General features: G+C 42.0%; 1 protein-coding gene across 1 annotated transcript in view; it reads left to right on the forward strand.

Moving 5' to 3' along the window:
• Window positions 1-24,076, forward strand: part of NWD2 (NACHT and WD repeat domain containing 2) — a 182,051-nt gene that overhangs the window by 70,582 nt on the left and 87,393 nt on the right. The window contains exon 3 of the mRNA XM_047719087.1: window positions 20,862-20,978. Within this exon, the coding sequence (XP_047575043.1) occupies window positions 20,862-20,978 (117 nt within the window). The remainder of the gene's footprint in view (window positions 1-20,861; window positions 20,979-24,076) is intronic.

Here is a 24,076-nt window from a genome sequence, read left to right on the forward strand (position 1 = left end):
CCTCCTGAATATTTTACCTTGGTATATACTTCATGGTGCTTTCTTGTGTGAGGCATAAAAGAGTTGGTCTCCAAATGGTTTCACTCTTTGGGCCTACTGTCAGTCAGCAGCAGGCCATTATGACACACATATTGAAAAGTTACTCATAAGTCGCCATTTGCTAGATAAACGGTGAACCTAAATTAAATTCCTTATTGCGAATTTAGCACTCCCTTTTCTGAAGAACCTGGTTCTACTGATAACAGGGTCTCAACTGTTACAAAAATTCTGGTCTGTCAAGATTCCCAAAGACTTAGACACTCCTTGGGGACTCAGTTACTATGGAGAAAGAGATGTGTCCAAGCATGTTAATCCCATGTTTGAGTTTGTTTGGATATGCATCTTTTTTTTTTTTTTTTAGGTAGAGAGAAGACTTTGTTAAGCCACAGACCAGCCTGAATAAAACATGGTATTAAGATTAGCTGAGAGGAAAATAAAGAAAAATATATTTTCTAAATTATAAGTGGGCCCAGGAAAAGACCGATAAAGCCAGAGGAAAGCTGTAGAAGGCAAGGTCCATGGAATAAATGGACAGCAAGGATCATTCTAGGCATGTGCATTGAATGAGTCCCTGAGATACTGGGCAGCAGTGGAAATGGCACTGGGCAAAGAAAAGTTGGGACTGAACCCCCCGCTTTCCACTGTGACTCCCTCAGTCAGTGTGTGAAACAGAAGTGGTGACTGCTTTGTATCCAAGGTTGTGTTTGGAATAGAAATGGGCAGGGTTACATCTGCTTCCCACCTTCTGAGCTTAACAGGAGCTCAAATATACATCAACCTTGAATCTTCTAAGAATATACTTTTTAGTATAGTTTCTTCTAGTCGGTTGATTATAGATCTCCCTGAAGATGTATTTTCTACTGAGACGGTTCTCCTTTCTCAATTGCAACAAAATAAGATGCTGGAAGTTTCATGAGAAAAAAACCAGTTTACCTGTATAGTACTCTAGATTTCGTCTTTGGCTGTGCATGGAACCCAGAAGAAATGAATTCCCTAGAGTCACCCAAACATATACGAGTCTGTTTTAAACTTCTTTGCCTTTGTGGATGCTGTTCTCTCTGCCCATGATGCTCTGCAGCCCACCTCTTCCCCTGCCATCCCTCAAGTCCTGCTCGTTCTTCAGACTCTTCCGGTAGATCCTGAGGCCCGTCTCCTTCTGCCTACAGCCCTGTAGCCAAATATCCTGCATGTGGTTCCTTAAACACTTCAAGGCCATTGCCATTTAAGGGCTTTGTCCTGACTGTGCTCTCTCTGTAGGAATGGTCACTCCCTCATCTTCACATGGGAGCTTTCTTACTGCTCTCCAGATCATCACAAAAATGTCACTTCCTAGAGACACTTCCCTTGTGACCCATTCTAAAGCGACCACCTAGGGGATTTCTTTTACATCACCCTCTTTCAGTTATCTGCATAGCAAGTGTCAATAATGGACATTCTGCCTTTTTCATGTATTGCTTATTGCTTATTGTCTCTCCCCTACTAGGTTGTAAGTTTCACAAGAACAGGGACATGTCAGCCTTTGTGACAGCTATGTGCCTAGTCCTGGACTAGTGCCTCACACATAGCAAAACTCTTATGGGAATGTGTTGAAGAAGTGACTGCCTTTCTGAGCATATGAATGAAGGAAGTCTCAGTCCAAACATTCCTTGCTTAAGGGAGCTGTCTTGGAGCCCCCGTTTCCTCCTAGGATATGCCACGTACCCTCCTTTTTGCTCCCCTCTAATCCTAGGCATAACTCTCAGTCATGCATACAATGTGTTCGAGAAGCATTTGTCGACCATTGAGCACATGCCAGACAACATCTCAGGTGCTGGGAATACAAAAACAAACTAGTCAGACCCTCTTCTTGTGAAGCTTCCAATACCACTGGAGGAGGCCGGTAGTAAACAGTAAGTCCCCAGTGGTGATAGATGCATTTTATTGAGTGAACACTCTTAGGAAAAGTAAGACAGGATAAGGGGGTTAGGGAGTGCCAGGTAGACAGAGAAGAGCTCGGTGATAGGCAACTTTGAACAGAGATCTGTAGAAAGTGATGGAGCACATCAGGCAGATGCCTTGGTAGGAGAAATCCAGGCATAGACGACCAGGAAAAGGGTCTGAGGTGGGAGCATCTTTAGAATATTCTAGGAACAGTAAAGAAGCCAAGTGTGGGTGGAGTGGAGTAAGAGAAATAATTGCAGGAGAGGACATCAAATTCAGATCACGTGGGACCTTATGGGCCAAGATTAAGGACTTAGAACTGTACTGAGTAAGAAGGGAGAGGGGGACATTATAGGACTTGTGTTCAAGAGAGTCACTCAGGCCCTGTGAAGGGACTGGAATGGGGGGAGGGAATGGTAGAAGCGGGAGGGTAGCACAGGTTAAGAAGTGATCATGGCATGGACTAGAGCCAGCGCTGGAGAGAATGAGACCTCTGGTGAGGCGAAGTTTTCATCATCTGTCTCTAAGGTCTCAAAGTTCTCAGGACTGCAATTGTGTCTTATTCACTGTATCCCAGCAGTGGGTCCAGTGTCTGGCACCCAGTAGACCCTTGAGTTAAATAATATCGAATTGGTAGACTATGGAGTTACATTTGACACAAGGCCTTCTAATGTTGTTGTCTCTGCCTGTCAGGCAGGCTGTTCTCTAGTGTTTCCTTAATTTTTTTCATTTTTAAATGAAGATATTTAATGAAAAAGCTAAGCAGACCGTCCGATTATGAACTCGAGGTAATTCTGTGTGTGATTACACACACAGTTGTTGCTTAGAGACTGAAACAACTGAATGGGAGGACCATCAAGTACACTCAGAGCAGAGAACACACATGGCTTCAGAAAAGACAGGGTTTTTAATCAATATGGTGTTTGACTTGGCGGTGTTCGGTTAATGCCCTTGGTTATAGAGAAGAGGATAGAAAGGGAGAACAAAGGGAATAAAATGCAAAAAATACTGATAGATGAGGGCAAAAGCAGATGACGCAGGACCCAGTGAATAAAGGACTTGGAATCTGAGCCCCAGGTGCCATCCACTCTTGCTTGCTGAGGTTTCTACTCCATTTCTATTGCCGGGGCTCTGCTCTAACCCTCATGGCTTCAAAAATGGGTACATGAAAAGCATCTCAGCTCGTTCCCCACTTACCACCAAATGGTAGAAGTTGTTGAGGAAGAGACTAGTTCTCACTTATTTGTAAGTCCCCAGGGCCTGAAAGAGTGTTTACTATTGAGTGGGGTTTAGTGAAAATGTGTTAAGCAGAACGGCCCACATCGTCGCCCTGCTTGAGTTTTTCTATACATCACACCAGATCAATCTTGACTTAAATGTCATGTTGTCCATTCCTTTGCTTAAAAGCTCTTAATGGCTCCCTGCTGCCTACAGGGCTCCCTCTTTACTGTGACTCAGCTGTCTGTCCAAGTTCATCTCCCTTTCTCTCCCACACAAGCATGCGCTCCAAGCCTGTCCTCTTGGAGAACATCTCATGGATCACTCATTCTAGACTTTCTCATCAGAAAAGACCGAGACTTGGACGCCTGGGTGGCTCAGTGGTTTAAGCCACTGCCTTCGGCTCAGGTCATGATCTCAGGGTCCTGGGATCGAGTCCCACATCAGGCTCTCTGCTCAGCAAGAAGTCTGCTTCCCTCTCTCTCTCTCTCTGCCTGCCTCTCCGTCTGCTTGTGATCTCTCTCTGTCAAATAAATTAAAAAAAAAAAAAAAAAAAAAAAAAAAAGACCGAGACTTTCAGAAAGTCTCGGTCAGTTAAGCATCTACCTTTGGCTCAGATCATGATCTCAGAGTCATGGGATCGAGCCCCACGTTGGGCTCTGTGCTCAGTGGGGAGTCTGCTTCTCCTTCTCTCTCTGCCCTTCTCCCCACTCATGTGCACACACATGTGTGTGCTCTCTCTTTATCTCTCAAATATATAAAATCTTTAAAAAGAAAAAAAAGGTACCTTTATTCTTCCCCACCCCGCCCCCAACCTCAAAATCCAGCTCAAGGCCTAGCTTTCTCAAAAAGTCTTTTCCAATTTCCAGATATCTCCCTCCTCCTACTCTGTAAACTCATAATTCCCCCCCACCCAACCCTCACTGGTAATCTGACTCCAGAGTAAACCCAGTTAGGGCAGGAACCTCCAGCAGGGGGTGCTTGACTGAGCTGGGCACTTAAGGCACATCCATTTTGAAAGTGGTTTTCATTTGATTTGAGCCTTTGAGGTCTGTCATTCCTTAAGAACACCTTCCGATAGCCAGCTTTTGTAGGGGTACATAGGATTTATCCTTCATCAACCCGTTCCTTTTTCTTCACTTCACATCCAGTAAACCCTGGGTTTTTTCCATCCTTAGACCCCCAGTGAGAAGACTGTCTTATCCCTGAGCTAGTGTCTATGAGCGATCCCCATGTCTGCCTCTCCCGCTCTCTCCCTCCAGAGCCACATGAAGAGACTTCTCTGGTTTTGGAATATTACTGTATCTGAAATGGTGGAAACCATCCTTCTCCCTTTTCCCAGTCTCTCCATTATTACCGTTTTCCCGTCTTCCAAACTTCACAATCTTGGCTTCTAGTGCATTCTTCAACCTTTACAATCTACAAACTGCCAGTTCCTGTTGATTTACCTGCCACGGTGTTTCTTCGAAGTTCACCTTTTCTTCCCATTTCACAAGGCTCCGTCTTTACTCAGCCTGCCGTTTCTTAATAGCTGAATGACTATGACAACCTTTTCCTGATCTTTCCCTTCCTGGGTGTTTTGTCTTCTGGGCCAGCCTATACACAGATGCTCGAATCCCTTCGCTTAAGCAGTATTTGCCAGATTTAATTCATTCTTAGATTTTTTTTTTCACATTTTTGCTTGTCAGAAATAGAATCCATCTTACAAATAAATGGTGCATCGTGGTGTAATTGACAGTGCATTTCTTTTTTAGTGGGACGTACAATATTGGAGCAGCCTGCAACTGATGTTTACAATTCAATAAAATACAGCACATTATGTCATGATGGGAGTTAGTGGAAACAGTGTGTGCTTTTCTGTTAGACGAGGATTCGAATGCTGGGTTTGCAAATTAGCAGTTCTGTGACTCCGGGCAAACTGCTTGATTTCTTTGACACAGTTGACCCTTCTGTAAAATGAATGGGATAGTGTTTATCTTCCAAGATCATTATGAGAAGTCATGAGATTACACAAAGAGCCTGGCACATGGAAGACACAGCCAATGTTAATTTGTCACTGCCTCTTGCCTTTTTAAGTCTTTTCTCCTGATGAAGAACCCAGTGTAATGAAATTATTTATGTGCATTTTTCTTTTGTGTTTCTGCGTGCAGCAGAAGACCTCTGACCAAAGGCATCTATCTGTCTGAGGGATGCTTAGTGTCTAGTGCAGAAGGAATATAAATGGGGAGAATATTTAGGAAATCTTGTATCACGTACAAGAAAGACAAAAACCTTAAAGGTCAGGCTGTTGGCTTGAGAGAAGGTCTCGCTAAATTCTTTTAATCATTTCCTTAGCACATCAAGCAGTACCGTAGGACTCTGAGCCTGGAGATCTAAAATACAGAGAAAAGGGCCCCGTTTATCCATAAGGCAGAGCCAGAACCTACCCCATGTAGTCCCTGAGAGATGGTAGAAGGAGAGAGAAAGGAAGAATCAGTAGACATTCTTCTCCTTTCCTTACTCTGAGATCTGCTTCAGAAAAGGGGCTGGGGGGTAGATAAATGAAAATAAGTGGGTGGATAGGTAGCTCTAAGGGCATCGTGCCTCCACCATCTACATAGGACTCCAGAAAGATATGGCCATACAGTAACACTCCCCCCAGCACACCCCACCCGTGCCAACAGGCCCAGCCACAGCATGGCCACAGCAGCAAGCAACCAGAAGTTTAACTCCCCCAAGGTCCCTTAAGTTACCATGTGTCGCATATGCCAAGTGAAGAGCCAGCATTAGTCCCCGTGACCAAGAAAGGTGGCTACAAAAAAGGCCCGTGGCTAATAAACTAGACAGAACAGGGGCCCAATGCCTGGGGCAGCCCATCTGCAGCAGGAGAAGGGGGCCTGGCTTGACCGCCTAGCAGTCCAGGCTCTGACCAAGCTGAGAGGGAAAGACCAGTCCATGGCCGGCAACCGCCCCAAGTCCAGCCACGATGCCAGTGACCAGTTTTGGGGGACTGTGCCCAAAAGCTCTATCCTTTTCCCTTCAGGATCTGAGGTCATCTGGAGATCATCTTAGGGAAAAAGAAGCAGAAGAACAGGGAAGCCCGGTCTTTTGAGATACTCAGCATTTTGACCGAGGTGAGAATAAGCACTTAATAGAGTCCTTGAAAACTTAGTTCAGACTTAGGTTTAGACTGGATAGAACTGAGAGTTCTTTGTCCTGCGAGCCAGAGGGTGGCGACTCGGACAGGAGGCACAAACATCTTAGACATAAATTAAGAAGCCACATTCTCTGCGGGCATCCAAGTCGCAGGTTAAGTGAAATCCCATGAGTCTTGCGTTAGCTTCACCTTGGGAATGATTTCTAGATTTGAACAGCCGCTTGCTCTCACAGCGAAGGTCCATCAACAGCTCCTGGGCCACAGCCCTCTGAATCTGTCGAGCCCCATCTCCTCCTCTGTTCTTTTTTCCTTCCTTTCTGCGTGCTTGCAGATGTCCAAGTGCCTTTTGCCTCCTGCATTGCCAGAACACTTCCTGGGCTTTGTAATTGACAGGCTCTGTTGGGACGCCCTTGGTCTGTTCTCCGCATTGTCAACTCATGGCCCTTTTCCATTTCCTGTTAATCAAATGCGTGCTTTTTTCCTGAAGCGAGACGCGGATCCTCTCATTGAATCACACGTTGTTTCGCTCAGGCCAGCACTTCAATTTGTCTCACTCACTCCACATTTCTGTTCCGTCTGTCAGCGCCTGGGCAGGTCTTAACCAAGTTGATATTCTGTGTAAGTACGGTAAACGTGTGACATCACCCTTCTCCCGTCCGGGAGCCAGTTGGTGGAAAGGGGGAAGGAAGATTGATAGAGACCGGAAAGGCAAGGAAAGCAGGATGTCATAATTGACCTTCACTGCTCCAGTGAGATCGTAAGTGTTGGCTCGTTCTTTCTGCAGCATGGGACGGCTCTTCTGGGATTCTCACACCTCACTTCCCTAGAGCGCACTATTGTTCCTCCTTTAGTCGGGTGCCCAGATAATCTTCTGCCTAATATTTCTCCTAAATATAGAGCACTGGCACTGTAGGGAGCTCCAGGATTTACTTGGAGGACCTCTACTTTGCCGAACATTTCATTCTGCTAAATCGTGGCTGGCTGATTACCGAAGGCTGGAAATGACCCAAGAAGATTAGTCCTTCAGTAAGCAGAACGAGAGATCCTCATTTGCAGGTGACATTTAAGTGTCCCAGTTGGGTACAATCACTGAGAAGCCTTTCTCAGATTCTTAACATGAGGAAGCTCTTTCTTTCCATCCTCATTTTTTATTCCTTATAGCAGGGAGAGGAGACCTTGAGCGAGACCGCACAGGGAAAAGAGCACTCATTAAAGAGATCTGCTTCGGGGCACCTGGGTGGCTTAGTGGTTAAGCCTTTGCCTTCAGCTCAGGTCATGATCTCAGGGTCCTGGGATCGAGTCCCGTGTTGGGCTCTCTGCTCTTCGGGGAGCCTGCTTCCTTCTCTCTCTCTCTCTGCCTGCCTCTCTGCCCACTTGTGATCTCTCTCTGTCAAATAAATAAAATCTTTAAAAAAAAAAAAAAGAGATCTGCTTCGTCAATAAGTAGTTACGAACCATCGAAAAAGTAACTTCAGGGGCGCCTGGGTGGCTCAGTGGTTAAAGCCTCTGCCTTCAGCTCAGGTCATGATCTCAGGATCCTGGGATCGAGTCCCGCATCGGGCTCTCTGCTCAGCAGGGAGCCTGCCTCTTCCTCCTCTCTCTCTGCCTGCCTCTCTGCCTACTCGTGATCTGTCTGTCAAATTAAAAAAAAAAAAAAAAGTAACTTCAGCTCGGTTTTCTTTAAAACAAAGTGCTTTTTGTACTTGATCTCTGCTTTCTTTTGGCTGCCACAATTACGGTGCCGTGACCCCATCATCTCCATTTGGACAGGCTATCATATTTCTGTCTTTGCGGGGGTGGGGGTATGTTCTGTGTAAAAGTCTCTCTTCTCCAAAGAGCAGTCTCCTATGCATTTAACCTTCGAGTCCAGATTTCCTCACTGATGTCTACCAGCAGATCCCCAGGACCAGATTTAGGTGATGGTCCCATGGGCCCTCTGCACTAGGCAGAGTTGTGGGCACAGTGGATGTACCCTACTATTAAAAACCAGCCTAGTCCCTGCCTTCCTGGAGTCGTGAACCGTGGTGACCAACATGCCGCTGGCTGCAAAGGAAATATGGAGTGACCTGGGCATGCACAGTGGGAGGCTTCATCAGACCTCGAGGCATCAGGACTGCTGCTGAGGAGCTGATGTCTAAGCTGAATCCTGAGGAATGGGTAGATGGAGATGCCCATGTGGAAAAGAAAATTTCAAACAGAAGGAACCAATTTTCATAGGCAAATTTGGGAAAGACCATCAAAATTATGTCGTAGTCACTGCCTACCAGGCACGTATCCTGAGTGCTGTGTGTCCATTAACATTCCATCATTGCCATGAACCTCGTCAGTAAATTCCATCTCCTCCACTTTATTGCATGAGGACACTTTGAAGTACGGGAGTAAATCACAGCTGGAGATCTCACAGCTAGTAAGCGGCGGAGGCAGGATCTGAACCAAGGCTGCATGGTCCCACGGTCCAAGCCCTTAGTCACTGTGTCAAGAAGCCTCTTGCGTTTACACACTCCCAAAATGTATGTGGTTAGGAACAGGTGTGTAAGTGTAAGCATCTGCGCAAATATATGTGCGTGTATGAATGTATGGGCATCTCAGTGTACATTTATACACGTGTGAAGAGGTTATCTGTAGCTAGAGCATGAACAGTGAGGGAGAACATGATAAGAAATGAGGCTAGGGAGTTAGGTAGGGGCTAGGTCAGGGAGGCTCTCATAAAGCAGTCAGAGACTCTAGATCCTATCTTCAGGCTGATGGTCTGCAGAGGAAACACCATGAAGTTACTAGCCCAGGTTCAAATCCCACGTCTGCTCCTTCCTACTTCTGGGACTTGGGATAAGTTATTTCTCTGTGCCTCAGCATTTTCATTTATGAAACAGAGATAATCTTCCTGTCTCCTTCATAAGTTTAAGGAATAAATAAGTTACTCTACGCAGTGTCTGGTAGAGTAAGAGGAAATCTTCGCTCTGGTGATCGGATCTGCATTTTAAAAAGTTCCTCCCCCTCAGTGTAGTACATGGAGTAGAAGGAGCAAGGAGACAAGCAGGAAGGGACTGGCGGGGGTCCCGGTAGGAAGACCCGCACAGGTGCGCTCAGAGGGGCATTCGGAAACAGCGGTTGCTGAAATCCCAGTGGCAGGAACAGAGCCAACTCTGGGCTTTTCTCTCAGGCGCATACTTGTGGCGGATGTGCTGCCCCTGAAGGACGCTGGTCCCCGGGCACAGCCCAGCTACTGTTGCCTTGTGGAGTGAGCTTCTCCAGCTTGTACTCAGCACAGACGCATGCACAGTGGCCTCTGGCTTGTGGCTCTTTCTCTGCCCTGAATGACTCCTCGTACCCTCCCCCTCTGCCTCCATGTTCATTAGGCCTAGAAAGTCACAGGCCCTGCCTTACTTAGTCCATGATTTAGTTTTCTTTACTGTCACATTATAACATTTAGGGCTGCCCAGAGGCTAAGTCTCCCAGGCCACATGGGCCTCAGGTGTGAGCTGCTAGTTGTCGTCACGAGGCTTTGGTTGAAACATCCCACATCATACCGTTTGGACCCTTTCTGGCAATTGTCTCTCGGGCCAGCCCATCCTCCCTGGGCTGGGTTTAGCACCTGAATTTCCCGGAAGAGTTCCATCTTAGTCACGTTCCTATAAATCTTAGTCCTGTATCTCATGACCAAAAGAATAATTGCAACATGACCTGAAGTCAGCATTTGCTGTTATTCCAGTAAAGTATGACCTTGGGTGACGTGGAGCAGAAGAGGGTTCGAGAGTGTGTGTGTGTGTGTGTGTGTGTGTGTGTGTGTGCGCGCGCGCGCGCACGCGCGCACACACACGCGTGTCCTGTGCATCTCGGGGAAGTCATTCTAACCAGAGTGAGAATTACCACACCAAACCGTACCTTATCTCACCCCTGGTAAACAGTAGTCTGTAGTTCAAGACTCCTCCCTTTTTATCTTCTCCTCTCCTATAAGATGAACATTCTAGCAACAGGACACAACTAAATCAAAATCAAATCAGTGCTGTATTGACCTTGAGAGTTATGTCCACAGCACAATACTGTTGCCCGCGTTCACAGCTTTCTGACCTGTTGTGTGTTCTTTTGCATATTTTTAGTGGTGGCAGATTCGAATCCTTTTAAGAATAGGTTTGATTTTTTGAAAGCATGAAAGGTCTTTTCAAAGGCATGTCTTACCATGCAAAGGCCAATAGGCTGGGAAAATACCATTGTTAATAAAACGAATCTAACAATACAGTGACAAGAGGTTTTTTGTTTTGTTTTTTTTTTTTTCATATATATACAAAATGAGATAATTCCTCCAGAAGAAATTGTGGGGCAGTGACAGAATCACTGGAACGGATAGATGAGTAGCTCCCACTGGAATAACTTTGAGAAACAGCCTTCATTTCAGTACTGCATTTATTCAAAAACAAAATCAGTCACATCTCCTCTGTAGTTAGATTTTTGTTTTGCATTCAGGTGGTGTCTTCTTACAGCATGGGAAAATCGAGAAGGAAAATATTTTGGAAAATACTTAAATTCAAAGGCTTTTTCTGAAGAAATGATAGTGTGAAGCCGTTAATTCAAACTTGACCCTTTTTGTGAGGGGAAGGGAACATGAAGTCATTATTTGTTTCTTACAGGTCGCTTTATTGTTCACTTGGTAATCTGGGTATTTAAAGGGCTTGTCTGATTCAAGTGGCAAAATTTGTTAAGGCTTTTATTTGCCGGCTTTTTTTTTTTTTTTTCAGACGCGTTCAGCCCATGATAATCATGATAAATTAGCCTCCCTAAGAATATTTTAAAGCAAGTTTGATGGTTTTAAGTAAAAAAAGATAAAATCAAATTACTTTCCTGAGTGTTTATACTTAATGATGAAATAAGTAACGGCACATAAAATGTGCTGTCAGCAAGTTAGTATTCCAATAAATAGTAAATTAGATTCAGTGTCTGCAGTGCCTGGACATTAGGCTAAAAGCTAAACTTAATTTTTGTAAGTATATAATAAATCTTGTCTTGTTGAGCCCTTCAGATTCTAGCCACTTTTTGCCAGGTATTGATTATGTGGATATATGGCAGATTTGCTTGCCCGAAACGGTGTTTCGTGTTGCATAAGTTAGACGTTTCACTTCTTTATTTCCTCTCTGCCTTCACGGTTGCTTCATTTTATCCTTTTTCATCATTTTCTCCCCATAAAGACGTTTGAGAAGGAATAATTTAAGAGAGAAAAGCTGGAAGCAGCAGGACATTTAAACAAAGTGACCAGAGTCCGGAGACATGGAATTAGAAAGGCCTGGACAAGGGCCGGGGTGACCAAACTTGATGGAAGTAACAGGTATAGAAACTATTGCAAAAGACTCCCATTGGTGGCAGATAAATCACGTGACCCTTAGGCTTCTATTTAAAAATATTGTTATGATTTTTATCCCAGTCATTTGTTCCACATATATTTAGTTAGATCTTATCGTTCACTCTTAATATGCTAAGTGCTTGATTCACACATCTGTTCCTGTACTCAGTTCTGCCATGAGGAGGGGATTATAAGACCTGTAGAAAATCACAGTACTCCGTAGATGTACAAAGTGTCATTGAGATGTCGTTGTATGTTCACAGTTGTTTAAGCATTATGATTTTATAACATTGTCATCACCTCGAAAAGAAACCCCGTGCCCTTCGGCTGTCATTCTCAAATGGACCTATTCCTCTCCCTCCCGGCTCTAGCCGACCACTAATCTATTTTTTGTTTCTGTAGATTTGCATGTTCTAGATATTTCATATGCATGGAGCCATTCAACAGATTCCTTTGTGACTGGCTTCTTTCACTAAGAATAACATTTTCAAGTCTCATCCATATCATATAGCATCGGTATCTGACTACTTTTTATTGCTGAATAATATTCCACTTATGGATATACTACATTATATGTATCCATTAATCACTTGATGGACATTTGGACTATTTCTGCTTTTTTAAATATTATGAATATTATTGCTGTGACCATTCCTGTGCAAGTTTTTGTGTAGACCTCGTGTTTTCCTTTATCTAGGAGAACTGCTAGATCACGTGGTAACTCTGTTCAACTATTTGAGGAACGGCCAGGCTGTTTTCCAAAACGACCACACACACATTTTATTATCCCACCCACAGTGTAGGATGTGGCTGCACATCTTCATTAACACTTATTATCAGTCTTGTTTGTGATAGCCGTCCTAGTGGGTGTGAAGGCCTATCTCATTGCAGTTGATTGGCATTGCCCTGGTGACTGATGACACTGAGCACCTTTTCATGTGTTTATTGGCTATCTGTGTATGTTCGTGAAGAAATGTCTGCTTGGATCTTTTGTCCGTTTTCAATCAGGTTGTGCTCTTATTCTGGAGTTGTAGGAGTTCCTTATATATCCCAGATGCAATGCCATTATCAAATAGGGTCCTCTTTTTACTTTCTTAATAGTGTCTCTTGAAGCACAAAATTTTAATTTATCTCTATCTTTGATTACCTGTACGTTGCTGTCCTAGCTAAGAAACCATTGCCAAATCCAAGTTCACAAAAATTTGCCCCTGTGTTTTTTGTAAAATTAGTTTTATAGTTTTATCTCTTAAATTTATATCTGTAATCTATTTCAAGTAGTTTTTACGTATAGTGTGAGGTACGGTGTCAGATTTCATTCTTTTGCATGTGGATATCCAGTTGTCCCAGTACCATGTTGAAATCTTTGACCGGAAGTGTGAGGGTTTTCTTCTAGATTCTCAGTTTAATTCCACTGAATATCCTTATGCTGGTACCATACTCTCTTAATTATTGTACCTTTGTAATGAGTTTGAATCTGGAAGTGTGAGTCCTCCAGTTTCGTTCTTCTTTTACAAGATTGTTTTCGCTATCCAGCATCACTTGAATTTCCCATATGAATTTTAAAATCAACTTGTCAGTTTCTGTAAGTAAGCCAGTTGGGAGTTTTATAGTGATTGCACTGAATCTAAAGATTAATTTGGGAAGTATGGCCATCTTTAGTGTCCCAGTTCATTTACTTGGGATGTCTTCCAGTTTACTCAGATCATCTTCAATTTCTTTCAATAGTGTTTTATAATTTCAACAGTATGACTTTTATACTTCTTTTTTTTTTAAGATTTTATTTATGTATTTGACAGAGAGAGATCACAAGTAGGCAGAGAGGCAGGCAGAGAGAGAGGAAGAAGCAGGCTCCCCGCCAAGCAGAGAGCCCGCGTGGGGCTTGATCCCAGGACCCTGGGATCATGACCTGAGCCGAAGGCAGAGGCTTCAACCCACTGAGCCACCCAGGTGCCCTGACTTTTACACTTCTTATGATAAATCTGTTCCTAAGCTTTTTATTCTTTCTGATGGTCTTTTAAATGGAATTGTTTGCTCATTGCTAGTGTGCAGAAGTACATTTGATTTTTTTATATTATATATACAGGATCCTGTATCCTGCAACCTTGTTCAACTCATTAGTTCCAACATTGTTTTTTGCTTTTTTTTTAAGATTTTATTTATTTGACAGAGAGAGAGAGAGAGATTACAAGTATGGAGAGGGGCAGGCAGAGAGAGAGAGGGGTAAGTAGGCTCCCCGCTGAGCAGAGAGCCCGATGTGGGGCTCAATCCTAGGACCCTGAGATCATGTCCTGAGCCAAAGGCAGAGGCTTAACCCACTGAGCCACTGAGGCACCCCCCGCAACATTATTTTTAAAGATTTTACTTATTTATTCTAGAGAGAGAATGAGAACATGCAAGTGTGGGTAGGAGGAAAAGGAATGATAGAGGGGGAGGGCGAGGAAGAGGGAAAGAATCCCAAGCTGATTCCACGTTGAGCATGAGCCCAATGCAGAGCTCAGTCTCACGACCCCAAGATCATGGCCCAAGCCAAGACTAAGAGTCAGACACTTAACCAGCTAAGCCACCCAGGCACCCCTAGTTCTAAAATTTTTTAGTTACTTTCTTAGGATTTTCAATATATAAGATTGTGTCATCTATGAATAAAGATAGACGTACTTCTTCCTTTCCTATCTGGATGGATTTTTCTTTTTCTTGCCTAATTGCTCTGGCTGGAACCACCAATGTAGTGTTAAATATGAGCGGTGAGAATGAATAGCCTTCTCTTGTTCCTAGTCTTCAGGGGAAAGCTTTCATTTTTTTATTAAGTATGCTATTAGATGTATTTTTGGTTTGTGGTTTTGTTTTTATTTTTCCACATAGGCCCTTTATTCAGGTTGAGGAAGCTAATTTCTGTTCCTCATTTTTTGTGTTTTCATCACAAAAGGGTATTAGATTTTGTCAAATGTTTTTCTGTCTCTGTTTAGATTAACCATTTGGGTTTTGCCCTTTATTTTTTTGGTATATAGTGTGTTACATTAGTTAATTTTCCGATACTAACCCAATCTTGCATTCCTGGAGTAAATACCCCCTAGCTGTGTTATATAATACTTTCTATATCCTGCTGGATTAGGTTTTCAAGTACTCTTGAATACACTTGAGTATTCTACTATCCTCTCCTTTAGTTTTATATTCATGAGATATTGCTCTGTCATTTTCTTATATTTTTATCTGTCTTTGGTACTAGGTTCATATCGGTCTCATAGTTGGGAAGAAGTTGGGAACTGTTTCTCTCCTTTCCTAATTTTTAGAAGATACTGAAGAACTGGTAGAATTCACCAGTGTATCCATCTGGGCCCATGCTTTCCTTCTAAATCACTATTTAATCTCTTTTCTCATTTTTGTTGACATTTTTTTTGTTTTGTCTTGAGTCTGTTTATGTGACTCATCTCTCTCTAGGTGTTTGTCCATTTCATTTAAGTAATCTAATTCACTGGCATTCAGTTATTCATAATATTCTCTAATAATTTTTTATTTCTATAAGGTTAGTAGTAATGGCCTCTCTTTCACTCATGATTTTGATATTGTGAGTCTCTTTCTTTTTTAAGATTGTATTTATTTGTGAGAGAGAGCACACACAAGCAGGGTGAGTGGCAGGAGAGGAAGAAGCAGGCTCCCCACCGAGCAGGGAGCCCAGTGTGGGTCTTGATCCCAGGAGCCTGAGATTATAACCTGAGGCAAAGTCAGAGGCTGAACCAACCAGGCATCCCTTCTCAATTTTTTTTTTAAATCCAGCTAAAGTTTTGTCCATTTTGTTTTCTTCAAAGAACCAACTTTTGGTTTCATTGATTTTTTTTTTCTATTGGTTTTTCTATTCTCTATTCTTTGTCCATTAATGTCCATTATCTATTATTTCCTTCTGCTAGCTTTACCTTGCTCTTCTTTCTCTATTGTTTTTTTAATTTTAAATTCAATTAGCCAACTTATAGGACATCATTAGTTTCAGATGTAGAGTTCAGTAATTTGTCAGTTGCATGTAACACCCAGTACTCATCACATGACATGCCCTCCTTAACACCCACTACCCATTTACCCCGTTACCCCACCTACCTCCCCTCTGGCAAGCCTCTGTTTCCTTCCTATATTAAGAGTCCCTCATGGTTGGTCTCCCTCTCTGATTTCTTACCATTCCATTTTTCCCTCCCTTCCCCTATATCATCTGTTTCTTATATTCCACATATGGGTGAAACCATATGACAGTTGTCTTTCTCTGACTGACTTATTTTGCTCAGCATAATACTCTCCAGTTCCATCCACATCCATGTAAATGCTAAATATTCATCCTTTCTGATGGCTGCATATATTCATTGCTGATGTATATACCACATTTTCTTTATCCATTCATCTGTCAATGGACGCTTTGGCTCTTTCCATAGTTTGGCTCTTGTGGACACTGCTGCTATAAACATTGGTGTGCAAGGGCCCCTTCAGATCACTACATTTGTATTTTTGGGGTAAATACCTGGTAGTGCAACTGCTGGGTTGTAGGGTAGCTCTGCTTTTAGCTTTGAGGAACCTCTATAGCATTTTCCAGAGTAACTGTACCAGCTTGTATTCCCACCAACAACCACATCCTTGCCAACATTTGTTGTTTCCTGACTTGTTAATTTTACCCTTCTGACTGATGTGAAGTAGTATCTAATTATGGTTTTGATTTGTATTTCTTTAATTTCAACTGATGTGGAACATTATCTCATGTGTCTGTTGGTCATTTGGATGTCGTCTTTGGAGAAATGCCTGTTCATGTCTTCTACCCATTTCTTGACTGGATTATTTGTTTTTTGGGTGTTGAGTTTGATAACTTCTTTATAGATCTTGGATACTAACCCTTTATCTAATATGCCATTTGCAAATCTCTTTTCCCATTCCATAGGTTGCCTTTTAGTTTTGCTGATTACTTCTTTTGCTATGCAAAAAGTTTTTATCTTGATGAAGTCCCAATTGTTCATTTTTGCTTTTGTTTTCCTTGCCTTTGGAGACATGTCTAGCAAGAAGTTGCTGTGGCCAAGGTCGAAGAGGTTGCCGCTAATATTCTCTAGGATTTTAGTGGATTCTTGTCTCACATTTAGGTCTTTCATCCACTTAGAGTTTATCTTTCTGTATGGTGTAAGGAATGGTCCAGTTTCATTTTTCTGCATGTGGCTGTCCAATTTTCCCAACACCATTTGTTGAAGAGACCGTGTTTTTTCTTTTCCTTTTTCTTTTTTTTTTTTTTTTTTTTTAAGATTTTACTTATTTGATGGAGAGGGAGAGAGCACAAGTAGGCAGAGTGGCAGGCAGATGGAGAGGGAGAAGCAGGCTCCCTGCTGATCAGGGAGCCTGACATGGGGCTCAATCCCAGGACCCCGGGATCATGACCTGAGTCAAAGGCAGCTGCTTAACCGACAGAGCCACCCAGGGACCCCAAGACCATCTTATTTCCATGGGCTATTCTTTCCTGCTTTGTTACACAAAGATTAGTTGACCGTAGAGTTGAGGTTCCATTGCTGGATTCTGGGTTCTGGTTCATTGATCTATGTGTCTGTTTTTGTGCCATAAGCATACTGTCTTGATGATTACAGCTTTGTAATAGAGCTTAAAGTCTGGAATTGTGATGTCACCAGCTTTGGTTTTCTTTTTCAACATCTCTCTGACTATGTGGGTTTTTTTCTGATTCCATACAAATTTTAGGATTATTTATTCCAGCTCAGTGAAAAAACTTGATGGTATTTTGATAGGGATTGCATTGAATACATAGATTGCTCTGGGTAACATAGACATTTTAACAATATTTATTCTTCCAATCCAGAGTATAGAATGTTTTTCTCTTTGTGTCTTCCTCAGTCTCTATTGTTAAGGTAGAAAGAGTATTGGTTTGAGATCTTTTTTTTTTTAAGATTTTATTTATTTATTTGTCAGAGAGAGAGAGCACAAGCAGACAGAGTGACAGGCATCCCGAGATCTTTTTAATATAGGTGGTTATGGCTATAAATTTCCCTCTAAGTACTACTGTAACTGCATCCCGTAAGTTTTGGTATTTGTGTCTTTGTCCATCTCAAAGTATTTTTTAATTTCCCTTGTGATTTCTTCTTTGACTCTTTGGTTAGGAGTATGTTGCTTTCCACATATTTATGAATTTCCCAAATTTCTTCATTACTGATTTTTAATGTCATTGCCTTGTGTTCAGAGAACATACTTCATATCATTTAAAACCCTCTTAGTTTATTGAGGATTGTTTTATGATCTATGTTCTATCCTGGACAATGTTTTATGTATACTTGAAAAGAACGTATATTCTTTTGTTGGGTAGATTGTTCTATAAATATGTTAGATCTAGTAAGTTTATAATATTGTTCCAGTCTTTGACTTTTTAATTGATCATCTTCGTAGTCATCCTTTCCATTTTTGAATGTGAGATATTTAAGTCTCTAACTAATATAGTTGAATTGTCTGTTTTTCCTTCACTTCTGTCAGTTGTACTTAAGGTATTTTAAGACTGTTTTGTATATAAATAAAATCTTTAAAAAAAAAAAAAAAAACGGGACGCCTGGGTGGCTCAGTTGGTTAAGCAGATGCCTTCGGCTCAGGTCATGATCCCAGCGTCCTGGGATCGAGTCCCACATCGGGCTCCTTGCTTGGCAGGGAGCCTGCTTCTCCCTCTGCCTCTGCCTGCCACTCTGTCTGCCTGTGCTCACTCTCGCTTCTCTCTCTATGACAAATAAATAAATAAAATCTTTAAAAAAATTTTTTAAAAAGACTGTTTTGTATATACATTTATAATTGTTATATCTTTTTGATGAATCCACCTTTTCATCATTATAAAATGTCCTTCTTTAACTCTCATTACGTTTTGTCTTAAAATCTCTTGGCTGATATCAGTAATCATGTGAGCTTTCTTATGGTTACTGCTTGCATGATGTATCTTTTTCCATCCTTTTACTTTCAACCTATTTGAATCTAAAGTGTCATGTCTATAGACTGCATAAGCATATACTGTTAATCCAGTCTGACAATTTCTGCTTTGGGTTGTATTAACTCATTCACACTTAATGGTATGAATATAGTTGGATTCACATCTGCCATTCTACTTTTTTTCTCATATCTTTTGTGTTCCTTTTACTTTTTTGTTTCATGTTTAGTGAACATATTCTAGTGTGACATTTCAATTCCTTTAGTTTTTCACTGTATGTTATTTTCTTCATAGTTATTTTAAGACATGTTGTATCAGAATCTACTTATAATTTATACCAACTTAATTCTAGTGAGTTATAAAAAGATTACTCCTTTATATCTCTGTTCCCTTTTTGTGCTGTTGTTATATATGTAACATTTTTATATATGTTACAAATCTAATTATATTGTTATAATTCAGTACTTTTAGGTGAGAGACGAGCAGGCATATATATTTATAGCTTTGTGATATTATCCTTGATATTGTTTATGTTTACCATTTGTTTCTCTTCATCTGTTCTAAATCAGACCTTTCCTCAGGTATGTCCAAATGGTGTAGCCAAAAGGATGGAGAATAGGGTCTCTGAAGGATGGTCAGTTTGTGTGAGGCACAAATAAGAGTTACCATTCGTGTTGCAGATTTGTGGGTTTGACAGTTTCTTGGCAGATGGCCAAAAATGTCTTGTTCTAGTGATCTCAGTAATTTACAGAACTGTCAAACTATGGTTTCCATGATGGTGACATGGTCTGTATCTGTGCTTTCCCCCATGAGAGTCAGTAGCCACATGTGGCTATGAAGTACTTGAATTGACTTAAACTATTATTTACTTTTAAATAGCCACAGCTACAGGCTGCCTTATAGGACACTGAAGGTATCATCTCAGATAGTCCCTTCCTTGATAGTGTGGTTAAACCCTCTAAGGTAGATTAAAGGGAAGAGCCCTCCCTCCCAGTAGGATAGTTTCATTTATTATAAAACTTACGGACGAAGCCATAGGAATATTTTTTAAGAGGTTGTTAAATCTTTATCAGCCATCTAAAAACTCAAACGCAAATCGACAAAGATCTGATGCAGACACAACCATGCAGGGCCATGGTCAAGAGGTGTCCCTGAGATCTGCCTGGGGCACAAGGGAGAACCCATCCTCTGTGCTTCCATCTTTCTGAATGCCCGTGCCAGCCAGGAGTAAGGAGGGGAGGTTCTTTTTCTGCTTGTGGGAAACAAAGAAAGGAAATCTTCAAAGCTGCAATTGGAAACATTTACTTTATTTATGCAGAATAGCCATTGAGTAAAGGGAATGAAACCCATATTGCTCTTCATAGCAGATTTTCAAAAGAGCGTGCTTGTAAATGTCTTTATAGACTCTCAGAATCTTCCCTCGTAGTCTTTGAAGTAAGGAGATAGAAGATCCTATTATCCTCACTTCTCATTAAGGCATACCACCTTTCATTGTTTCCAATACATGGTTTTCAGACATGTATTGATGAAAGCCAAACTGCTTTCAGATGAAACAGACATAAACAAAATGTCTATCTCTGTGGGATAAAGCATCATAACAGGCTTTTTTAAGGTTTTTTTATTTTTTTAAGAAAGTTCAGTGTTTGCCTTTAGGTCAATATATATTAATTGCCATTGTGTTTTTTCCCTTCTGATGTTTTTTTTTTAGATTTTACTTATTTATTTGAAAGAGAGCATACAAGAGAGTGGGGAGGGTCAGAGGGAGAAGCAGACTCCTTGCTTAGGGAGTCCAATGTGGGGTTTTTGATGCCAAGACTCCGGGATCATGACTGAGCCAAAGGCAGACTCTTAACCAACTGGGCCACCCAGGCCCCCCACTTCTCATATTAAGATACATAGTAATATTATAGACTATTTTTTTTGTCTCAAATAATGTGGTAACCATATCCCAGGTGCTTCCAAACATTTTTTTTGAAATTCTGTTACCATTTCAATATAATGAAAGTCTGCCCCCACAAAGCCTCTGACATTTAACATTTCATTTTCTCTGGGGCCATGTCAACAATATAATAAGGAACAAAAGAAATTATAATGTTCATCCCTAGCCCATCATGGGATGAAAAGCATATCTATTTGAGCAGATCTTAAATATTCCCTCTTAAGGGAAAACATGCTGCAAAGAGAAGAGTTAAAAGTCACGTTAGCTTAACATTGTAAATAAGAATAAAACCCACAGGTAAATGAATTTTTCCTGCAGGTAAATTAATCCTGCCTCATCCTTTGGTTTCCAGGTCATAGATCTCTACTGGGGCATCGAGGAAGACGAATGGGACAGCCCAGAGCTCCAGAAGACTCGCATGAAGCTGCTGGAGGATTGTTTGAAAACTTCTGCAGGTCCATGTTTTGTTGTGGGTATAAAAAAACTCATGCTTTATATGAAATTGTGGATGACTGTGAGAATTGTTGATGTGTGATTCTAAAGGGACTTTTAATTATTTTGAATGAGGGAAAAAATACTGGCTTTTCTGTGTCTATTTAAAACCTTTAAACTGTCTCCTTGCCCTCAATGTGTGAGAACAAAACCTTCAGCCTTCCGTAAGCAGCACTGCAAATTAACGGTGAATAATTTGAAATGGTAATTGAAGGGATGACTGGGGTTTGACGACAACTCCCCCAACACCTTGTGATCAGCAGAGAGGATTACTGTGTCATTCCACAGTGAGCAGACTGATTTTCCTCACACCGGGTAATGTATTCAATCATAGTGTCTCCATGTCTTGACACTAGAATTTTTGGCAATTTTTTAACACAGTGACTGAACCATTGTTAAAGTCAATCACCGAACGATGTCAAATCCACCAATAGGAAACAGTGCCCTGAGGGGTGAAAAAATTTGTCTTTGGAGTGATCTTCAGCTACGTGTTCATTAAAAGCTACAAATTAACAGATTTTTCAAGTGGAATATTATTTACCAAAGAATACCCACTCTTCTGTCTTAACACAGGGGTAGTAAGATAAGTAGGTCATTCTGTAGCAGGTGGTTGTGTAAAACCATTGCCTGCATTGAGCTTAAGAAAGGACCTTATCCTGAATCCAAATAGATTCTAGCAGTTGATACAAAGTTGCCCCTCTCAACACAGGATGTCTGGAGGCAGATGGAGGAGCTTAAAATTACTGGTGAATGCTTCAAGGAAACTCTCCTACAGTTCAAAGCTAGATTTGGTGTCTACAAGAGTTTTTAATCTTTGTTTGCATATCTGTTAGGCTCCCGGTAGGATTAGGAAGACATGCTATCAGAAATCTGGCCAGTTGATAGGGAAGTTCTTACTGAGGATAACAAAGTGCATAAAAGCTCTGTAACATTTTTAGTATCAGTGTATAGGTCATTCACTTATTTACCTGCTACTTCTTGAATGCTGCTGGGCCCTGGGAGGCTCTTAGTGCTGGGGACAGGGTAGGCTGACCCTTGTGAAATGGTAATTTTGTGCACCACTTAGGATTTAACCTGAGATTTGAACTAAAACTCCCTGCTTTTCAGAGCTTGCTTGCATTCTTGTGGGGTCACAGGGAAAGGGCAGGCAAAAATGAAGGAAAGAAGGAAAATCGTAAGTGCTGTGGAGAAGACTACAAGAAGGAAGGAAAAGGCCTCACTGTTCCAGGGAGAGCAGTTGGGATCACGCTTGGCATGTTGAGGGAACCGTATGGGCAGGAGGGGAGAGGACTGGAGAGGAGGTCCTGTCTTGGGCTTTAGCATCATGAAGTTGGTTGCGGAGATTTTGCTTTCGATGACCTGAGAAGCCACAGAGTGTTCTAAGCAGAGGACTGCAGTGATCTGATGTATTTTAAGGCCCACCATGGCTGTCGAGTGTAGGATAGAGGGCAGAGCATGGAGCCCTCTTGGAATGCTAATGCAGGGAACCCAGAGAGCCCAGAGAAAACAGATGGCTTACGGGGTTGAAGAATGGACATCTAAAAACAGTGACAACACAGAAAGTCCCAAAAGCCATGTTCAATATCAGATGATCTAGTAGGGGTAAGGGTTTAAGACTTTTTCCACAGACGGGTCTTCAGAGGATAGAACTAAGACCAGTGGATAGAAAGTACACAGAGACAGGTTTCAGTGCTGGGTAAAGAAGTTGGAAGAATTCACTAGAATTCAGCATTCACTAGTTTTGGGGTCTCACAGAGCCCTGGGTTCTGACATTATTTCATAGCCGCATGATAGTGGAGGAGTTTCCTTACTACCCTGAGCCTCAGTCTCTTCCTCTGGAGAAGATGATGAAGAGGCTAGTTATCTAGCTCCTGCGGTCATTCGGAAGATGAAATGAGACTCCAGAGCTCTTTTATAGGGTCTCACCTACAGCAGTCCATAGTACGTGTTTATGTTACTTGTGGTAATCACTGTTATCTCTCAAAATGATCTAAAGATGAACTCTCCCCGCCCAAATTGTAATGAGAGCATCACCAAGAAAGTTGTCCTCGGAGGAGGGATTATAACACAGTCTGGCAGGGGTGCGGGAGAAGAGATTCAGACTGGAAGATGAGTCAGAACAGGTTCCATGGTATGCCCTAGGGAGTCACAGTTGTGATGCTCTCCACCCCCACTGTCCAGATCCAGCCTCAGAAATTGAGGAATGAGAGAGACATTCTCCCCTCCTTTATCTCCCTGTGGCATGTCCTACCCAAACGAACTAAAATTAGTCATGACCATTAATTCTTTGAATTTGCTGGTAGGGGAGTGAATAAAGCCGGCACGTTTCAGCAGGTTCTGAGAGTAAAGGTTACGTGATGGAACATCAGGAACAGCTTCGTGAGTGTAAACAAATGATTTATCCCTCTTCCTGCTCCCTGCTTCATGTTGAAACTCACGGCAACCATGATGAAACCCTGTGGGTAAGGCTAGGATTATTCACCCCAGTGATCCCAAATCAGGCAAGACTTAACCTCACTACTTATGGGAAATAGTACATCTCTTCCTTCCTTTCCTTTTGTAACTATGGTAACAGCAGGCGTCTAGGTGTCGCTTTTGAGCTCCAATTTCCTTGCTCTGCGCTCCCTTGTGGCACTTCTAGAAGTCATGATGACCCCTGTGGGTTGCAAAATATGGCATATTATTTTCCCTAGGGCTAAAGTCTTTGGCAAGAAAATTCACTATTGCTGAATGACAAAGTTTTTGTATTTTCAAAGGCTTTACAGGTAGTAACCCTATGTTACAGATGAATTCAGGAACCAAACAAAGCTTTCATTTTTAAGTACCCAGGGGAACTTGGACCTATATGTTTCATGTGTTTGGATCTCTCCAGTTTCCTCTCCTACAAGTTGTCCTTTGGGGTATGGCCTGAGGCCCTGGAGTCATGCAGCCTGTGCCCGTTCATCCTACAGAGCTGTCTGTACACTGGGTTTTGATCACAAGGACGGATTAGAGTAAGGGGCCAGTACCTGTGTCCAGTTCTACCCTCTGAGGTTTGACTCGGGAGACACGTCCTACATTAGAAGACATCACTTT

This window comes from Lutra lutra, chromosome 2 (genome assembly GCF_902655055.1).
Source record: "Lutra lutra chromosome 2, mLutLut1.2, whole genome shotgun sequence".
Taxonomy (NCBI): domain Eukaryota; kingdom Metazoa; phylum Chordata; class Mammalia; order Carnivora; family Mustelidae; genus Lutra; species Lutra lutra.